Consider the following 20,867-nt stretch of genomic DNA (forward strand, 5'->3'; position numbering starts at 1 on the left):
CTCGCCTTCTCTGAAATGTGCCCAAAATGATTTTTATTCAACTCACGTAACTTACTCTTTAAACGAGTCAACTTTGCTTTAAGAATATATTGAGTATTCCCAAAAATCAGCGTCGACCAAGAGTTCAACACAAGCTCGGTGAAACCTTCTTTGAGTGACCACATATTAAGGAACTTGAAAGGTCGGTTTGAAGGTCGATCTTTCGCTAAAGTATGCACGATGGTACAAGAGTGGTCCGAGAGACACCTGAGCGTCGTAAACTCCGCATGATCCCGTCCGGAAACTGAGTCGGATGGAGACGGGCCGCGCTGTCCTCGCGATTGACAGAAAGTCATTGCGAAGCCTGGTCGATCTGGCACCTGCCGGAAGGGCTTACACGGGCGGATGATGGGGGGTGATGACAAGGATGATGATACAAGGGCCCTGCGCACACTCAGACGAGCCCCCTCTGCGTTAGAGACCAAGAACCAAGAAAAAAGTCCCCGGGTCAGGTCCTCCGACGCTCAAATCAGGTACTTTTTCCCCAGAAGCACAGTGAAAGGATGAAAAGTAAAAGACGAGAATGAAATGATGAGTGAGCGTACCTGCATAGAGACAAAGTCTCCCTATTTATATGGCAGTAGATGCTTCTGGAGTCTGACGGGTGTCAAGGAATGTCAGGTGTCAGGCTTTGTCTGGTGGTGAATGACACGTGACACCTTTCTATAGGTCTAAGAAGGGATTCGGAGACAACGAGCCATAGGCCGTTAGCATATTCCCTGACATGTGGTAATTATCCTCTGACAGGTTGTTACAATTCTCTGACTTGCTTGTCACGTAGTGCCTGTTCGCTCTGGTCTGTTAATCCTTAGACTGAGTCTTTGTACCTGTAAATCGTGACCTGTAGGCCTAGGATTGCCTTTCTTTGTACTTGTTTGTTGTCCCGTCAATCCAGACGTGTACATCGCGCCCTGTATTTACCCTTCGGGCTATTCCGGTATATCTAGCCCTGTGCCTGCCGCCCTGTAAACCTTCTTTCACATATCTTGACTTGTGTCTTGGCTCCACGTATCCTGCTTTGCGAGTCTTGGTTCGTATATCCCGACCTATGCGCTCTGTCCTTGTATCATGTTCCACAAGTCCGCAAGCCTTGACCAGTCATCCTTGGTTTGACTATCCTGACCTATACGCTTTAATCCTCGTATCTCCTATATCGCGAGTCCATAAACCCTGACATGCCCTCCTTGGTTTGCATATACCGACCTGTACGATTTGTCCGTGTATCTCCTGTGTTACAAGTCCGAAAACCCTAACCTGTCATCCTTGGTTTAACTATCCCGACCTGTACGCTTTAATCCTCATATCTCCTATATCGCGAGTTCGTAAACCCTGACCTGCCCTCCTTGGTTTGTATATCCTGACCTGTACGCTTTGTCCGTGTATCTCCTGTGTTGCAAGTCCGTAAACCCTGACCTGTCATCCTTGGTTTGACTATCCCGACCTGTACGCTTTAATCCTCGTATCTCCTATATCGCGAGTCCGTAAATTCTGACATGCCCTCCTTGGTTTGCATATCCCGACCTGTACGTTTTGTCCGTGTATCTCCTGTGTTGCAAGTCCGTAAACCCTGACCTGTCATCATCGGTTTGCATATCCCAACCTATACGCTTTAGTCCTCGTATCTCCTGTGTCACGAGTCCGTAAATTCTGACCTGTAGGTATTTGGTTTGCATATTTCGATCTGTACGCTTTAGTCCTTGTATCTCCTGTGTTGCGAGTCCGTAAACCCCGGCCTGTAGGTCTTTGATTTGCACATCCCGACCTATACGCTTTAGTCCTTGTATCTCCTGTGTCGCGAGTTCGTAAATCGTGACCTGTAGGTCTTACCTTCTGAGTTTATGCTTGACCCCTACTTGACATGTAGGCTTATCTCTGGAAGGCCACTTGTGCCCGATCAGGTCCATCATGTAATCTGGCCCTTTGCACCCCACGTAGGCTGGACTTTTGACCTCCATGTAGACCGGACTTTTGACTACCACGTAGGCTTGACCTCTGACCGCCTACGCACAGTTTGCCAGCCGATCTGCATACTCAAGAGTCAGGGGGCACCAATCTACTTTGAATGACGATCGATCCTTGCTCAGCTCTACGACAACATTATGCAAATAGGGCTTGGGAATTGGCAGAGCTAGATCGTTCTTGGTCGTACTCCTGAAGGTGCATTTGTGATAGGATCTCCAAATAAATTTCTATATTGATTTAAAATTATTGTATGATTATATATAGATAAGTTATTCAATTAAATAATTAAATTATTGAGTTCATCCATCATCCCGTCTCCTTTCCCTCTCCTTAATTCATCGATTCCCCGTAAGATTGGATGTGGGTTTCTATTAATTTAGATTGCCCACAAACCTTGCATTAAGTTTGATCACGGGAGGTGGCACAACACCAAATGCATTTCCTTTAAGCATTTAAATTCCAAGTCTTCCATCCATGATTCCAGGACTACTTCGCCTAGGTTAATTTTCAAGTAAAAGTATCTTCTCTCTCCCTGTTTTGAGTTTCAAATAGATGAAAAATTTGGTCGGGGTCAATGGTACAGTGATAAAACATCTTTTTGAATTTTTTAGATATTTAAAAATTAAAGTCTCAGCGATGGACAGTTGATTAGTCTAAAAATATTGAACTGAAGGTCCATTTACTACAAGTGAGTATCAAATTATGCTATGAAATAATTTGTACATCATTGAAATGGTTCATCATTAGATTTTCTTTGACTCTACTAAAAGCATAGGAGTATCGTAACAAAACATTTGGAACTTGGGAATTTATCAGTTTCAATCCGTTCCAAAATATTTCTTTTCGTTTTTAGGTCTAGCTGAGGAAAAATTATATTTAAGGCTTAAGTTAGTGAAGTATGTGTTGAAATTTGAATGAAGCCAAGTGGTCTAGGGAGAGGATTTCATTGTACATGAGAACTTTAGTTTCACATTGGTAATTTAAGGATTAGTTAGTTGGTTTATATTGTTACACGTGTATGTTGTATGATGTGAACAAATGCATAGGGAAAGACTCTATCTCATGCGTGGATACACGAGAGGTGTAAATTCAGGGTTCAGATTGTACTGAATTAAGTTGACTCTTGTGCAAGCACGACCTACGTGAGTCAAATGTCGAACTGGTCAGGATAAAATTTACCTAAGTGAATCAACCAATATTTTGCTACATGAAACATTTTTGCTACTTGCTTTGGTGAATAAAGGATGTATTAACTAATGTTAATGGGATATCCGTAACCTCTTGGGTGATTGATTCGGGCGGTAATGACAGTAAAATGACCTTTAATCAACTATTAAACACAACCAAAGGGGAGACACTCCTATATAAGGAGACTAGATTGAGCAAAAGAGATAACAGCGAAAGCTATAGCAAAGAACCAAATCTTCATTTGCCTGCGTTTCCCCTTGCTCTCTTCTTCTTTGTTGTGCACCCGCTCAATAAAATTACCCGTGATAACAATCTAGTACCTTCTTAGTTTGCTATGATCCCCCAGTGTTTGGTAGCGATCATGATCTACCATTGTATCCTGAGAAACAAACGACCCAAGAGAACCTAGAAGCACAGCCGAAGGTGGGACGAATCTGTTTTAAGGAAACTGCGTTGAACACAGATCTCAACGACTCAATTTTCAAGCAATCAAGAATCTTTCCTATTTCGGGCGACTTGTGTCCCGACTCAACATCTACTCAGGAGACTCATTATCCACTTAGGAGCACTTTATTCCTGACTCGGCTACACTTGACATCAACTCGGGTGATACTATGACTTCTTCTTGACTCTAGCAGTCAGCCGACTAGGCACTCAGATTTGACACTTGGACTCGGCATTTGTAGTCGGCAGTCGATGACTCGACATCACTTGGCAGAAACTAGCCTCACTTGCAGCCTGAGATCATTCACTCGGGCGGTAATGGTAGTAAAATAACCTTTAATCGGTTATTTAACACAACCAAAGGGAAGACACTCCTATATAAAGAGGCTAGATCTTGAGCAAAAGAGATAGCAACAAAAGCTATAGCAAAGACCCAAATCTCCATCCACTTGTATTCCCCCTCGCTCTGTTCCTCTCTGTCATGCACCCGCTCTACAGAATTACCCATGATAGTAATCGGGTACCTTCTCAGTTGACCGTAATTCACTAGTGCTTATTGGCAATCCGTTGTATCTTGGGAAATAGACGACCTGAGATAATCTTGAAGCACAGTCAGAGGTGGACAAATTTGTTTCAAGGAAACTGTATTGAACGCAGGTCTTGACGTCTTAATTTTCGAGCAATTAGGAATCTTTCCTGATTCTGATGACTTGCGTCCCAACTCGACATCACTCGAGAGACTCATTGCCCACTTGGGAGCACTCTGTTCATGACTCAGCTACACTCGACATCAACTCAGGTGATACTACGACTTCTTCCCGACTCGAGCAGCCAGCCGGCTCACCACTTGGATTAAGCATTCAAACTCGACACTCATAGTCGGCAGTCGGTAACTTGGCAGCACTTGGCAGAAACCAACCCTCCTGGCAGCTTGAGATCATCTGCTTAGGCTTCTCAACAGATATGTTTGAATTTATGTTTTGCAAATTCAGAATATTTTCCCAATATCTCCAACAACAAGATTGTTCAACAATCTTGAAACAGAATATGTTCTATTGACATGGCCACGGAAACGTTTAAGAGAAAGTTATTCTCACATGTTACTATAAAAGCCAATATAGTTAAACACGGTCAAAACTCAAAATGGAAGAACTCCAAAGCTTCCAAGATGAGACTCAAAGGAGGCATATCAAGAAAAAATTCTTTAGGAAGTACTTCAACTGTGACCGTATCAGTCACAAATCTTCGGAGTGAAAAAAATTGAAGAAGAAGCAGGAGACCAACCTAAATGAGAGACTATAAATGGACGACCACTACATCATGGTCTCTAAACTGAACCTAGTGGGTTCAAATCTGCAGTAATGGTGGATCGATACTGATGTCACCAGATATACCTGCTGTAACAAGGAGCTGCTCTACAATTTTAAAGAAATCAAAGTTAGGGAGAAACTTTTCATGGAAAACTCAACAACCTTAGACATCATGGTTGATCCGGTAGTAAGAGTGGCCCCCCCCCTTCTTGCAAAGTCAACGCCAAGTGGAAGTCACCGGAACAGCCGCCCACCCAGAGGAGAGTGTGGTCCGACCGGACGGACGGCCGTAGACGGTCGGTCCGATTGGACTGTCGGTCGGTCGATGGAATCGAGTACCTGGAGGGGTCCGGCCGGCTCGCACTTATAGTTGGGAGGCACCCTGTCAAATCGGGGTTCCGACGCTCAGTTAAAAAGGTCATGGACCGAGCTGACCTTTTGACCGACCGCAGTCATAAAGCACCCCTGTTAGCCTCCACAAAGCACAAGTAAACCATTGCGGATGTCCGGTCGGATGTTTAGGTATCCGTCCGCTCGGACTACAAGTTTGGAGCAAAGGAAAAGGCCAGAGGATTTCTTTCTTTGACAACCTGTAGGTTTCACGTGTGTGCCATGCTCCAAATCTTGTGACAGGGGATTCTGCTGTCCCATCGAGGGCATGCTTTGACTGTAGCGATATGGGTCAGGTAAACTTTCTGACAGCCGCGTACCTAGGAAAGGACAGAGGACACTTATGCACTTCGGGATTCCGCTGTCCCATCGAGGGCATGCTCTGACTGTAGCGATAGGGGTCAGGTAAGCTTTCTGACAGCCGCATACCTAGGAAAGGACAGAGGACACTTATGCACTTCGGTACGCGTGCCCAAACTGGACACCGCTCTCTATATAAAGAACCTCAGGTTTCACCGGCAGGAGGATTCGGGTACGTACTCTGAGACTTCTGGAGCCACCTTGTTCATCGTGATTTACCTGACTTGAGCGTCGGAGGGTCGTCGCTGGGAATCCCCTTCCCGGCTCGACTTTTGTGCAGGATAGCCGGAGCATCTCGACACTAGTTGGAGATCTACATCAGCGAGCCTTGGAGCGCCACGTGCCCAGCGTCTGTTGACTTCTGGTTCGGACAGGATCAATGGTCAAAGGAAAAGTTATATTGAAGTTGACTTTGGCAAGGAGTTGATTCTCAATAATGTGCTATATGTTCCGGATATTCAAAAAAAAAAATTAGTGTCTGGATATCGTCAAACAAGTATGACTTTTGTATTATTTTTTAGTTAGATAGAGTTTTTCTGTCTAAAAATAAAATATTTTTAATAAAGAATTATGTAACTGATGGGCTATTCAAGCTAAGTATAATTAACGTCGGTTTGTCTTAAACTGGCATTAACACTGTCACCTTTGGTCACTACTCACTCAGAACTGCTTCTTCTAATGAACAAACACCAACTAAAGGGATGGAAGCCTTGTGCCAATGGGGGATGATGCCGTCGTCGATGAAGCACTGAGACCTACCATCCAAGGTTTCATTGATGATACTTGAGCTCGTCTAGTAAAATCGTTTGTTAATACTAAATAGAGCTGACCCGGTAAAGTAAAAGTTGTCTTTTAACTGATGAAGCGAGAGTGAGGAAGTATCGTAATTTTTTTACATGAAAACGAGTGGTTCAGTGATATGCTTCAAACTCCCATTTAATTCCTGCTTCAGACATATGTCAACATGTAAGGGTAATTTTACCATAGAAGCTTACACGAACAATATCAAAATTACATATACTGTTGGTAAATTGTCGAAAACAAAATTGTATTAAGATAGGATATTTTAGACAATAAATAATTTATTTATTTATTTTATTTATCTAAGTAAACAGTTTAATGGATATTAATTCAGATAACTAAATTAAAAATCGGTTAATAAAAAAATATCAACTCAAATATGATGCGAACTCAATCTAAAAATCTAAAATTCAAATCCGGATACCAAAAACTTTTTTATTATTTTTTAAGAGTTTTCACTTTTATTTTAATATTTTATTATTGTTATACTGTATTCTAAAAAATATTTTAATTTTTAAAATAAGATTAGATTTAAACCCTAAATATTCTTAAATTGTATATTTAGATCAACACTAATCCGTATCTGACCTAAACTAAATCAACCCAAAAACTCTTAATCCGAATCCAAAAACTTTTAATCCAAATCTAATTTTTTTAATATCGACTCTAATCGAATTAATACATCGGATTTATTTTTGACACCGTGGTCATTTCATTCTTTTCCACTTCTCCGGTCTATGATACAAATCCACGTGTCCGAATCCCCTGTTATTGGATCCTCCTCGCCTTCATCATTCTTAACCCAACCCAAACCCAAAGAGTAATCTCTCCGACCGGGCGTGCGCCGAGTAGACTCGTCAGTCATCCCTCGCTCAGCGACCGGCTGCCTGGTCACCGTTACAAAAAAAAAAAAAAAAAAAAAAAAAAAAAAAAACCATCCATTGACAAGGAAAATCGCACTCGCGAGCAAATCTGTTGCTCTTTTCCGTCTACTCCGAAACCGAGATCTAGCGACGTTGGCGGATCAATCTCCAACAGGAACTGGTCAGCATTGAGATCGGATAGAAGAATCGCAGGCTAAGCGGTGGGATGCTATAGCGATAGGATATTCGTTGTCATCCTCGGCCGGATCTGATGGCGGCATCTTCTCCGGCGAAGATCTTCGAATATTTCGTGGTGTGCGGGATCGGGCCGGAGATCGCGACCCTGGAGGGGAACAAGGGGTTCCAGGGAATGGAGGTCATGTACATGCCTTCCCTCCTCGACCAGTACCCTCCTTCCAACCAGTCTCTCTATCCTCCCCCTCCGCCGCAGCTGCCGACCGTAAGTTTACTCCGACCCTTTCTTCCTGCCAGCTTCTCTTTGCATCTCCTTGATTTAACTTATTAAAAGTGAGAAATCGACCAATAGACTAGTTAGACTATCTCTATACGATGTCGGAACATGAATTTGGTGTGTTAAGGCAACAGGATTTTGATGCAACTCTTATCGAATTATAGAAATACCTCATGAGATAATAGTAAGTGGTTATTTTCTGCAATTGTTTTCATGTGCGTTTTTGTAATATTATCAATCAGATTACTCGCCACATCATTTGCCATTTAAAAATTGCGTTATTATGAATCTGACTAAGTTTATTTTGATTTTGACCACAACCTCAACTCACATATCTACTTTCCCTCTTGTTGACTTTGTTGAAGTTGGATTGTTTAAGTTGAGCTTGTTCATAAGTTCTTGGCATAGATCGCTATTTTCTATGTGCCCATTCTTCATTGCAAAAACTAAATAGTAAATACTATGTTTCAATTCGTAATTGTCACAAAGGCCATTGTCTTTTAAGTATCAAAAATACATATATGGCGCAATTAAAAAATTATCAAGGGATTTGCTACAAAAATCAATTTAACTTTATTCAACTCTACTAAATAAATTCACCTTAATTTAGGCCCTTTAGCACCCTGGATTTGATTCTCCAACATTCAATTACTCTGGGTTTGTGTCTTACAGGAGCCAAGATTCTTGATTTTTGCTGAGCTTGTCAATTTATTATGATATTTAGACTTTAGTTTTTTCATGCGACATTCTATGCTTTTTATCTAAACACATAAGTAGTATTCATGTTAACTCTATCACAATTTTCTGTTGAATAAGTATTTTTCTTTCTTCTCACGATGAGCTACTATTGCAGTGTGTTCTACCTGCAGGGGTGGAATTCTATACTTCAGGGTTTAACTCTGATGATGTTGCAACTTATCCTCGGAGTTATCCAATTGTTTTAACAGGTATTTTATAGCCTGGTTAATTTGACACTAGGAGAAACATTGAAAGGTTTACAAGGTGTTCTTTTTACAGCTTAAATCTGCACTGGTAAAATGTCTTCAGCACTTTGACATCGGGCAAATCTCTGTTCATTTAGGTCTGCTCATAGAAATTTGTATATTGTTGTCAAATTGTCTAAGCAGATATAGCTTATGACTCCACGGTCTTCTAGCTCTAGGGCATGGGCAAACAGATCATCTATGGAGCATGCTTAGTTCCAACTTATTATTAATAAAACCAATCAAGACCAATTCACTTTATGAGTTTCTTGTGTGTATGGGGTCTAGTAAGATATAAATTTCCATGTCAAGCAGAAAACAAACTATTTTCTCACTTAAACCCTGGTTACCAGACTAAGGTAACTAGAGGACAGCATCGCTAAAGCCAGCGTGTCAGCTTTGATACACTTTATATAGAGAGTTAGGAACAGTTGTATCTTTGATGAGAAACAGTTGAGAGTGAGAAGATTTTTAGAAATGTACAAATCCATGTTTACCGGTCATTGGGAGTGTTTTCTGATTTGACATTACACCAGACATGGGACGCTACTAATTACCGGGTGTTGTACTCTGGACTTGCTTTGATATATATACATTTTACTTATTAAAAAAAACTTTGGTTACCAAAGTTGCAAAGGAGCAACATTTATCAATAGTCATACATTTCTAAAGTTGAGATATTTAGGTGTCAGTATTTAACTTCTCCAAAGGTTTCAATTCTATAGTTCTGACCCTGACCTTAACTTTGGGGCTATGGAATTTATTGTGCATACGCCAAAAGATACTCCTATTAACATGATTCACCTTAAGACCTCTTGATTGACACTAAGTTAACAACGCATCCAGATTAATTAAATGCAATTAATAACCCTGGTAAGCATACTAGCTCAATACTTGAATCTTTCTTCATTTTAACCTGATTAACTTGAAATGTTTCTAGTGTCATGTCCATTGAATACTGACCAAATTGCAAATTTTGTTGTGTCCATTACAATATGCTGAAGCTGAATGGAGCCTAGTCGATTGGGCACAAGAATACCTATAATGGCCAGACTTTGCCATAACTATGAGTGTAGCAATCTTCTTTCAATTGGACTCCTCTTGCCTGCTAGATTGAGAGGTATAGTTTAGGACTCTAATATCATAATAAAGCAAGGCTAAGTCAGATTTATCCTGAAATGCCTAGTCACTTTGGGAGGGGATGGTCTACATAAGCATCTAAAGGACTCCTATGGTGCTCATATGAGACTGTGGTGTAGTATCCATGCTTGAACGCTGCCCTCCACCACTAGCATCCACAAACTTCCCCATGCCCAGTTATTGGTTTTCGCACACTCTAATACTATGTTAGAGTTAGACATGGCCTAATTCATCCCAAAATGACAAATCATTTCTGAATATGGGCATGTTCTTAATCTAACTGTATTTAGGATGTTCAACCTGAACTCTCGAACCTCAACCCTTGCCACAAATGTTCTCATCTCATTTCACTTTACCACCATCTTTCTGCTGTTGCACTTGCCCTTAACTCCTCTACCCATGATTAATGTTAGATCTTCAAACATAACTACTTCATGAGTTATCTCTCCTACTAGCTCAGACTTGCTATTTCTTCAATAACACAGTTGTTATTTGGACCTACAGCATCTCCATGGTAAAATTCCTTCATGTGGAAGATAAAAAATACTGCTATTTGGAGCTAGAAATTAGGTGTAGATGTAGTTTGTATAGATGATCAAATGAGACAAAAATAGGTGAGATAGTATCATCATATTCAAAGACAACTAATAGGATCTGTAGTTAGATAAGCTAAGTCACTTAGATGTGAAGGTGTAAGAAATAGTGAGAGACAAAAGAAATCTCTAGGTAACTAAATTAGAAGTTACTTATTGAGACTTGAATAAAAGAAATCTAGGGATATAGCATTGCATAGAGGTCAATGGAGGGTAAAATTCATATAGGTGATCCCAAGTTGGGATCTAATACATTTCAGTGATGATATTATTAATTTGTTTTATTTTATGAAATAGAAGGTCAATTCATTTAATCACTTGAATTATAGTTTGTTTTTCTCAAAGAAATTGCCTTTTTTTACGATTATTGCAATGTATTTCTGTACTAAACTCCAGGGGAAATATGATTGAAGAGGCTACCAAGTTTTTAGGCTCTCTTATATACAGATCTGTCATTTGGTTTCCATTTTGAAAATTTTCTATTTTCTGTCCCAATCTAAAAATAATAGAGTTGGTGAATGCAGTTGATATACAGATAGTATTTTGTTATATCAGAAATCAAGAAGATTATTTTCTAATATTTAATTTAACCAATTTAATCAACTTAATTTCCATACCATTTGCTCCAAACTAACAAAAAAAATTGTTAGGAAGTTCAATCTGTAACAATTTTAGTCAAAATTTAATTATTTTATTTTTCATTTGCTTCCTCAAAATTGTTTGCGGGAAGTTGTGCCCTTTAACTAGACTTGTATTAATTGATCAGGAACATTGTGTCTGCATCTATTGATGGCAAAATAAAAAATGTTTGCTTCCATCTTCATATACCATCTTTAAAGAATTACATCGGAATTTTTTTTTAGTGCTTTGACATTGTTTTCAATTGCAGAGGGGGATGGGTCCAAAATTTATGTTGCATGCATTGCATTCCGTGATCTGGTCTGCGACGATATTATTGAAGCATATAAGATACCTGCAAATTCATTTGCCGACAAATGCATATGTCTTGTATCTCGCTCTCCCAGTTTTCAGGTTCTCAAGGATGCATTGGAGGAGCTGTTCATTCTCTGCTTTTCTCCTGCTGGCTGCAGGTAAGTTATTTCTGTAATATAAGAATCCAGCAAATTTTTATGGTTGATTTGGGGAGTTGTTGAAAATATAGGGATTTTCTTTGTTTCTTTAACAATATCTTGTCAAATTTTCAGCAAGCCATTATGGGATGTAATAGCTGATATGGTATCTAATGTTCCTTTACCTACACCGGGAAAAGATCGTGTTTTATTTGCTATTGAAAATTGTCTTCTTTGTGCGGAAACGCCACCAAAGGAAGGGCTTCCTCATGCAGATGTATACATCTTGCTTTTTCTGTTATGTTTTTGTTGTTGTTGTTGTTGTTTTGCTCACTTTTATGGATATTGTTAAGATCAAGGTGTTGATATTGATGTAGCTATTTCATCATGTGCAGATTTCATTTCAACCCTTGGTACAGTGCCTTGATGTGGATAACCTGATTCAATTTTTTACCGCTGTGCTTCTTGAAAGAAGAATATTACTCCGAGCAAATAAGTAATAATCATACTTGGTTTTCCTTCCTATGTGTTCTTTTTAGTAATAGTTCTGTTGAAAATAGTTTCTTTAGTCTTCAAATAATACACAATGGGATTCTTGATAAAAAAATTTTAGTCTAAGCTTTCTTCACAAGCATGAAAGCTTTATCTGTTTGCCATTGTTATAGATTTACCATTTAGTTATAGACACATGAAATAGCTTTATCTGTTTTTGCCATTGTTATTGATTTACCAATTAGTCCTAGACTAGAAACTCCTGTGATGGGTTTCCACTGCCACATTGCTTTCACTTGATCAATAAACTGTGTATTTTTGGCTTCATTGTGTTTCCTTGTGCCAATTATATGTTTTTTTGTTTTTGCTTTTCTAGATCCCAAGTGCCTCTTGGGGAGACCTATCTGCAGATAGTCTATATATATATCTATATACCAGTGATTGATTCCTAGAGAAGATGCCTTAACTTCACCTTTTTGTCACATGTATTCTTCTCCTTGTTAGTTCACTTCTCATCTGCAATGTGAGTTCTCTACCACATTCTACCTCAATGCTTCTGTTATGAACCGTAGGTAAGCCTATCCGGAGCCCATCAAATACAAGAGATATATGCACGACAAATTTAGAAAGAATGGTGCATATCAAGAGAATTGATTCAGCTATAGTAATTGATTTTTATTTAAGTCAAATATCTTTTATTTTTAGTAGGATTGAGTCGAGTATCTTTTATTTTGTAGGATTGAGTCTAATATCTTTTTTTTTAAAGTAAAAATAGAACCTTATTATGTGTTTGTTTTCGGGAAGGAATGTAAGTAGTTACATTTAAATAGCTGGAACAATGCAATAAAGATTACGATTGAGTTTACAAAAAGAAATCAAACCCCCTAAATCGAGAGGTTCTCTAATCCCAATTAAACTCAAATTATCCCTACCACCATAGGTTGTCAAGGTCGTAAAACCAAGAAGATAAATATTGATTCCACCGATCAGCCAGTAAACTGTCCCATTACGTAATCTAGATCCAAGGGCCATAACAAATTGGTATATGAGCTCGTCGTGACTCACAAGCACTTCCACAACGCTTTGATGCTTTTCTCAAAATTTAACGGGAGGACAAAGTCGCCAATGACAAGCGGCAACAACTCATCCACGCTAAACTAGAGGAATTGTCCAAAGGCTTCTCTAAGCTACACTCGCACAACAATCATCCAGGTGAAGAGAGCAGCAACCATCCTGACTTATAAGGGCATCGCTCGAAAAGGTATTGTGGCAATGAGGAGGGATCCTCATGTATACCACGGTATTCGAAACTAGATTTCCCGTGTTATGATGGTCAGTTTATCCCTTGGGATGACTCAATCGATGTGACCATTTTTTTCACCATTAACGCACTCCAGAGGAAGAAAACGTTGGCCTAGCCTCGTTCCATCTTAAGGGAGATGGCCAATTATGGTTCATCAATCTAAAACGTGATCGACCTCAATGGGAGGAATTTAAAGATCAGTGTAATTTGAGGTTTGGGCCACCTATTCGCAACAACAAATTGGGTGAGCTTGCCAAACTTCAACAATCAAGATTCGTGGAAGACTACCCGCGAAAGTTCGAACAATTGGTGACACGAGCGAGAGCCTTAACATCAGAACAAGAAGTTCAAATATTCATTAGTGGCCTCCAAGATCATATCGTCGAGCTTCATCACCCAAAAGATCTCACATCGGCTATGAGTTTTGCCCCCATCCAATCATGATGCGCCCCCATCCAACCACTGAAGTAATCATTTATCAAACGATTTAAATAGGGAGGAAATGGAATAACAACATGCTAAGAGCCTTTGTTTTAATTGTGATGAACTTTACACTCCTAGCCAGCGTTGCAAATGTCTTTTCTGTCTTAAGGGATTAGAAGATTCTGATGAACAAGACCACGTCGAGGATGTTGAAATTTCCCTCAATGCGATCACAGACACCCGCTCTCCTCAAACCATGCGGATTCATGGAAAGATGCAGTAGTCATCAGGGACGTTACCCATCATTCGTGTTTGCAGACAAACCAGTTTTTCAAGAAGGGAGTAATATTATGGACAGTAGGTAAGCCCATCTGGAGCCCATCAAATACTAGAGATACATACATGACAAATTTAGAAAGAAGGGTGCATATCAAGAGATTTTTATTTAAGTTGAGTATCTTTTATTTTTAGTAGGATTGAGTTGAGTATCTTTTATTTTAAGTAGGATTGAGTCTAGCATCTTTTATTTATAGTAAGAATAAAACCTTCTTATTCAATCTTTGTTTTCTTCCTTTGTGGGGTAGGAACGTAAGTAGTTGTATTTAAATGGCTGAAATAATGCAATAAAGATTATGACTGAGTTTACGAAAAGAAATCAAATCCCTAGATCTAGAGGTTCTCTAATCCCAACGAGCCTCAAATTATCCCTATCATCATAGACCGTCAAGGTTATAAAGCCAAGAAGACAAATATTGATTCCACCGATCAGTCAGTAAACTATCCCATTATGCGATCTAAATCCAAGGGCAGTAGCTACCAGGGACGTTACTCATCATTGTGTTTGTGGACAAATCCGTTTTTTAGGGAGGGAGTAATGTTATGACCGTAGACAAGTTCGTATGGAGCCCATCAAATTCAAGAGATACGCACACTACATATTTAGAAATAAGAGTGCATATCAAGAGAATTGATTCAACTATAGTAATTGATTTTTATTTAAGTCAAGTATCTAAAAATTGAATTGAGTCTAGTATCTTTTATTTTTAATAAGAATAAAACCTTCTTATTCAATGTTTGTTTTTTTCCTTTGTCGGGAAGGAATGTAAGTAGGTGTATTTAAATGGCTGGAATAATGCAATAAAGATTACAACTGAGTTTACAAAAAGAAATCAAACCCCTTAGATCGAGAGGTTCTCTAATCCCAACGAGCCTCAAATTATCCCTACCACCATAAGTCGTTAAGGTTGTAAAATCAAGAAACAAAGATTGGTTCCACTGATCAGGTAAACTGTCACATTATGCGATCCAGATCCAAGGGCTATAACAAATAATATTATGGACCGTAGGCAAGCCCATTTGGAGTCCATCAAATACAAGAGATACACACACGACAGATTTAGAAAGAAGAATGCATATCAAGAGAATTGATTCAATTATAGTAATTGATTTTTATTAAGTCGAGTATCTTTTATTTTTAGTAGGATTTCAGTAGAATTGAGTCTAGTATCTTTTTTTAAAGTAAGAATAAAACCTTCTTATTCCATGTGTGTTTTCTTCCTTTGTCGAGAAGGAATGTAAGTAGTTGTATTTAAATGATTGGAATAATGCAATAAAGATTACGACTGAGTTTATAAAAAAAATCAAACCCCCTAGATCAAGAGGTTCTCTAATCCCCTCAAATTATCCCCACCACCATAGGCCGTCAAGGTCGTAAGACCAAGAAGACAGATTAATTCCACCGATCAGCCGGTAAACCGTCTCATTATGCGATCTAGATCCAAGGGCCATAACAAATTGGAAGTGGCTATCTACAGTGATTGATTCCTAGAGAAGATGCCTTAACTTCACCTTTTCGTCACATGTATTCTTCTCCTTGCTAGTTCACTTCTCAGCTGCAATGTGAGTTCTCTACCTCTACCTCAATGCTTCCGATGCAACATTGCCTCAATTTCTTCCTCCTTCGTTGTAGCATCCCTCTGACTGTCTTTGTTTGCATATTGGACTCTGCGAGTTCTCCCAGCCTTGAGTTCTCCATCATATCCTTGAATGGAAAACTCCCTACGGTTCTTTGCTGATCACAACCCTTCCCTTCTGATTCCTAAAGCTTTTGCAGCCATCTCCTCACAGCACTTTGATAGCAGCTGTCTTCTTCCTTCCATCTTCTTCATTGCTAGTGCACTCCAGCATTCTGGAACGTGAGTTTTTTACTTTATATCTTCGCACTGAATCCTCTTCCAGTTGACCATCATTAATCAAATTCCTCTTTTAACTCACCTGGTCATATCCCTCCTGATCTCCTCACAGAATGGCTTGCAACACCTCCTCCATCTTGGTTCCTTGATTTGCTGAAGATCTCTATCACTTGTGCACCGGATCTGAACCTCATTCGAGTCATTCACTAAGGGCTGTCCATATTCAAAAATATATCAAGTTGTTTGACTACTTCACATTCTTTTCTTCTACAGCCTTCTTAAGTTTTTTGACTCTATGAATATCACCATGGAGAAGATAAATGAAAAAAATATTTAGACATTCTCTTATTCTACTTGTCATTCTCATGAGCATGATGTGTGCCTCGACTACAATCACATACCTTTTGAACTATGCAAGATTGATTTTACCCTTTTTATTCTTGCTCCAAGAGTGGGCTATTGATAATGGGAGTGGTTATAGTAGTCATGGAGGAGATGGAGGGGCCAAAGTCATCTCAAGTGCGCACTTATAGTAAAATGAAAGACATTTACTGGATACATAATACACTCTACATGCCTTTTTATAATAAGAGGAATAGTCTTCATGAAAATCTTTTAGGCAATCAGCTTCCATGTACTACACCAAATACAGTTTACTAGTTGTAGCATATCTGTATTGAAGTTACTAGCTTCTGAGATTGCATCATTGTGATTTCAACCTATGATGACCTTGCTGAAAAAGTGTTTTGAAGTAACCTCCAATCAAATGTTAGTCAGATGGGAAGAAGGGAGTAGAATATGCAAACATATCTAAATTCATCTCAATACAAAACCCCTCATTTTTAATTCCATTGTTTGAGATAATTGCTAAAAGTAAAAAATCTAACTAGTAAAGGATTAATGAGTAAAATCAATTGATCTAGGTACACTATCACATGTCGAAACATGTCAAGTATTGGTAGGGCATATGCTACCATAGAATTTTAATTTAATTAACTGTCTAATTATTATATTCTTATGTTTAGAAGCAAATAGACTAAGTGGAAAGTGGAAGAGTGGAAGGGAATTAAAGGATTAAAACTTATTTAAATTCAACTTAACATGTTTAAATCTACGCCGAAGAGTCCCAAGTCTTAGCATTATACACTGCTGAAACTATTTTATTCTGGTCAGGCACCAAAACACTAGCACAAGACTATCTTAAAGCTTTGAACCAAGTCATTGTGTCAACCAGTTGACATAGAAATTGTGATGCTGACATTTTGTTGTTGATGTTGCCTAAATGTATATAGGTTGATGAAGGTTTGTGTGGGGTTGGTTGGTTAGAAGTCACGTTGTTACATTATTGGAGTATTTGACTAGATAAAGTACATGGCTGTCGTCTGTGTTATAACATTCTCAAAGTTTGTTCCTTTCTAACTTTTGCAGGTATTCACTATTAACTCTAGCATCGGAAGCAATTTGCCATTTGATATATCCTTTCAGATGGCAGGTCAGACATAGGGACATTACTTCTCTTTTTTCCTTTACATAAGAAAATTTTTATTGACTTGTAACAAGTTAGTTGAGAGGCTCTTTTTTTGTGTGGCACTGAACTTCTAATCATATATTGATTCTATTTTGATTAGTTTTTTTTTCTATTATTGCTCATTCCTAGCTTTCTTTAAAATTTTATTCTTTTCATGTTGTAGCATGTCTATATTCCACTGCTTTTCTTTAGTGGAGTAGACTACATTGATGCTCCTACACCATATATGATGGGACTTCACTCAGGCGTTGACACATATTCTTTGTCGATGGATGGTGTAAGTTTTACACAAGCCAACATTTTTTCCTTTCTTCTTGAAACCTTTAGTTGATGCAAGTATGTGTTCTTCCAATTTTCTAGGTCGTTCTACCTAGAAACTCGTCATTTAGAGTTTGATACTTGACATGAGAGTTTTGTTTCAGTCGAACCTTCACATGATTAGGGTTTCATTGTATGTTCATATAACATAGGGTGTGTAAATTGTGTGATATTTGTAGAAATTCTTTTTTATTGTTCTCATATTTCGTGCAGTTTTTTTTAAAAAAAATCTAGTTAAAAAGTTTCAGATTACTTGTTTGTTATTAGATGATTATTTTGTACGAGCTCACTGTTTTCATTTTATCAGCATGAGATTATTTGTGATACAGAAATTATTATTCAGTAACATATTGAACAGTTTAATTATTTCATATGTGCTGATGTTGATGTGTGGTGTAAAATTTTATTAACATGAAAATTCAGAAGGAATAAATCCATGATTATAATTGATAAATAAATACATGATTATGTTGTATAATACTGATGCAGATTAGGGAAAATAGCATTTATTTAAATTTTGAATTGCAATTGAATTTTGGGTAGTTAGTTCTTTTTTTGATTTGGTAACACTATATAATAGGGGTATTGTGGTTCTGAATTAATGATATTTCTTTCCTGATTTGGTTAGAGTTGAGTGTATCAAAAAGTTCTCATTTCTATGTATTTTGCAACTTTTGAATAATAAAATTTTCCTTTCATTTATTCTATGTGAGGGTCTTTTTGTCTGTGTGACAAAGCTATTGTTTTTTCTTTTTCAATTTCGTTAATGTTCTATGTGATTTAAGAGTTCGATTTACTGTTGAATCAATTTGGCAGAGTGTTCTTGTGCTACATCCTTTTGTGCTGATCAATTTAGTATTGAAATGTTCATGTGTTTCATTAAATATTACATCCTAAAAGTGCAAATTGCAGAAGCCCGAGGCCTTTTCCGGCCCGAGATCCTTAGGCACATAGTTGAAAGATTACTTGGACCATTAAGCCTGTTTGAGAGTCTCACATAATCATGAATTAGTGGGGGAAGGTGAATCTTATTATTCTCTCATGCCCCATCACACCTCATTGAGTTGTTAGCTAGTTATTTTACCATGTGACCTCTTGGATCACTTAATTGTATGGCCAAATACAAAAGTTACCCAAACTCCATTGTGACATTTGGCTAAATATCTTGCCAATCTGATCTCCTCAATAGCCTACTTGGTAAGAAAATCCTATCTAATCCCCTTTGAGCCACTTGATCCGACTTAATTCTGTTTGTTTCCTAAAAATATTTATTATGAAACAAACAGAGCCCTAGTCTTTGTCATGATCAATTGAGCTCAAAGTTCTTGGATAATATATGCCTCCAATTGAGCTGATCTTGTTGAGTCACTTAAGTTGACATCAAATTCAAATATTAGAATATTGGAAAGCATAATAAGATCCCATTAGGCCATCCATTAAAGCAAGTTCAGTACCCAAAATGTTTCTCACATGCTTTTACTCGAATTCATAGTCTTAAACTAACTTTGGATCTTTCTGGGCCCTTTAGGTATATCCTAAACCTACTTAGTTCCCATTGTGACATTCAATAATTTTCAGAACATAAAATTCCACTAGAATGTGGTAAATTAATCAACTAAGTCATTTGGATTCCCTTTGGCTTATCCACTCAAAAATATGAAATCCTAAAATATGTTCCCAAAGTTGATTGCTTAATGAGTGCAGTTATCATTATTTTTCACCAAGTTTGATGACTTATGCTCATTAAGCACTTAAATGGAGATAGCCTAAGCAATTAGACAAATAATGGAAAGGGCTTGCACTTATTAGGTTCGGTATCCTCATAATTGTAACCACTATCATGTAGGATGGACTATTAGGATTGATCTTGTAACTGGAGGGTAGCATTCAGTTTTTGACTTGGATTAACTTAGGTTGTGTGCAATTGTTTGTTCTACAGGAGTCATCTTATTCCTATCCTATATAATATCATTGGATTACTCAAAAGTAAGTGATCTTGCATTCTTATCCTAATCCCTAGCTGACTATATTGAATCACTCATTTTAAAAAAGGTAGATCCGCTACCTTAGCGACCCTCCTAGTGCCGGCCCCACGGATATGGAGGGAGGTTCATGCAAGTACACAGGCCATAGGCGCATGGCGGGGTAAACCCCAGGTCGTCAGTTCCTGAGAATCAACCCCTAGCCATTACGCCAGAGATACCATGCGCCCACCGTCTGCGCTACGCCCTGGGGGCAAATCACTCATTTTAAAGTTATCATATTATCTTACCAGAAATTTTGTCATTCTACTCATCCTACAATGGCTAACAAAATCGCAGAAATCTTACCTCAAACATTCTCTTGTTTATTTTTTGTTGACAGTTGATTTCTCAAGAGAAATAATGATGTATTGAAGGAAATGTGATCATAATATAAGTTTGTTATCTCCATTTAAATGGGTCCTTGTTGCCGATTTGCAGTTACCTTCAATGATCTTTATAGTTTATAGGATAGATTGCTTTAATACCATCGTAAATAATAAACCTTAAAGGCTTAAACCTTATTTTGCTGTTTTCCATCTGCAGGTAGTTGTTGTGGATCTTGACTACAATCGCATTACCACATCAGAAGAAATACCTCCAATACCAGAGCCTGAACTAAGTTTCTTACGCAGTGAGATACTAAAGCTGCTACACCCAAATGTCACATTGATAGATCACTTGAAGATCAATTTTGGTAGTATGTCAGAGCAGTATATTAAGTGTGGCAACAAACCCTGGGGAGAGGAGCATAACTTTCAACTTAGGTGATCTTCTATTTCTTACAGTATTGCACTGGGCATTTCATTTTAGCACCTTATATTTCCCTACTTGCATGTCACAATCTTAATTACCTATTGAATCTGGTGGATTGTTTTTTCAAATTTGATTGGTCCATTGATGTACTCTATATTTTTTTTGTATAAGTAAAAGTGGTATATCATGTATCCAAAATGTACAAAATGAGGTTTTAGG

At 38.2% G+C, this 20,867-nt stretch overlaps 1 protein-coding gene across 1 annotated transcript in view; it reads left to right on the forward strand.

Annotated features, from left to right (window-relative positions):
* The first annotated feature begins 7,427 nt into the window (after positions 1-7,427).
* Positions 7,428-20,867, forward strand: part of LOC121979232 (DENN domain and WD repeat-containing protein SCD1-like) — a 30,285-nt gene continuing 16,845 nt past the window's right edge. The window contains exons 1-8 of the mRNA XM_042531188.1: positions 7,428-7,817; positions 8,683-8,776; positions 11,435-11,636; positions 11,751-11,892; positions 12,011-12,111; positions 17,454-17,517; positions 17,717-17,830; positions 20,439-20,659. Coding sequence (XP_042387122.1) covers positions 7,629-7,817; positions 8,683-8,776; positions 11,435-11,636; positions 11,751-11,892; positions 12,011-12,111; positions 17,454-17,517; positions 17,717-17,830; positions 20,439-20,659 — 1,127 coding nt within the window. The 5' untranslated portion in view covers positions 7,428-7,628. The remainder of the gene's footprint in view (positions 7,818-8,682; positions 8,777-11,434; positions 11,637-11,750; positions 11,893-12,010; positions 12,112-17,453; positions 17,518-17,716; positions 17,831-20,438; positions 20,660-20,867) is intronic.

This window comes from Zingiber officinale, chromosome 5A (genome assembly GCF_018446385.1).
Source record: "Zingiber officinale cultivar Zhangliang chromosome 5A, Zo_v1.1, whole genome shotgun sequence".
Lineage (NCBI taxonomy): Eukaryota > Viridiplantae > Streptophyta > Magnoliopsida > Zingiberales > Zingiberaceae > Zingiber > Zingiber officinale.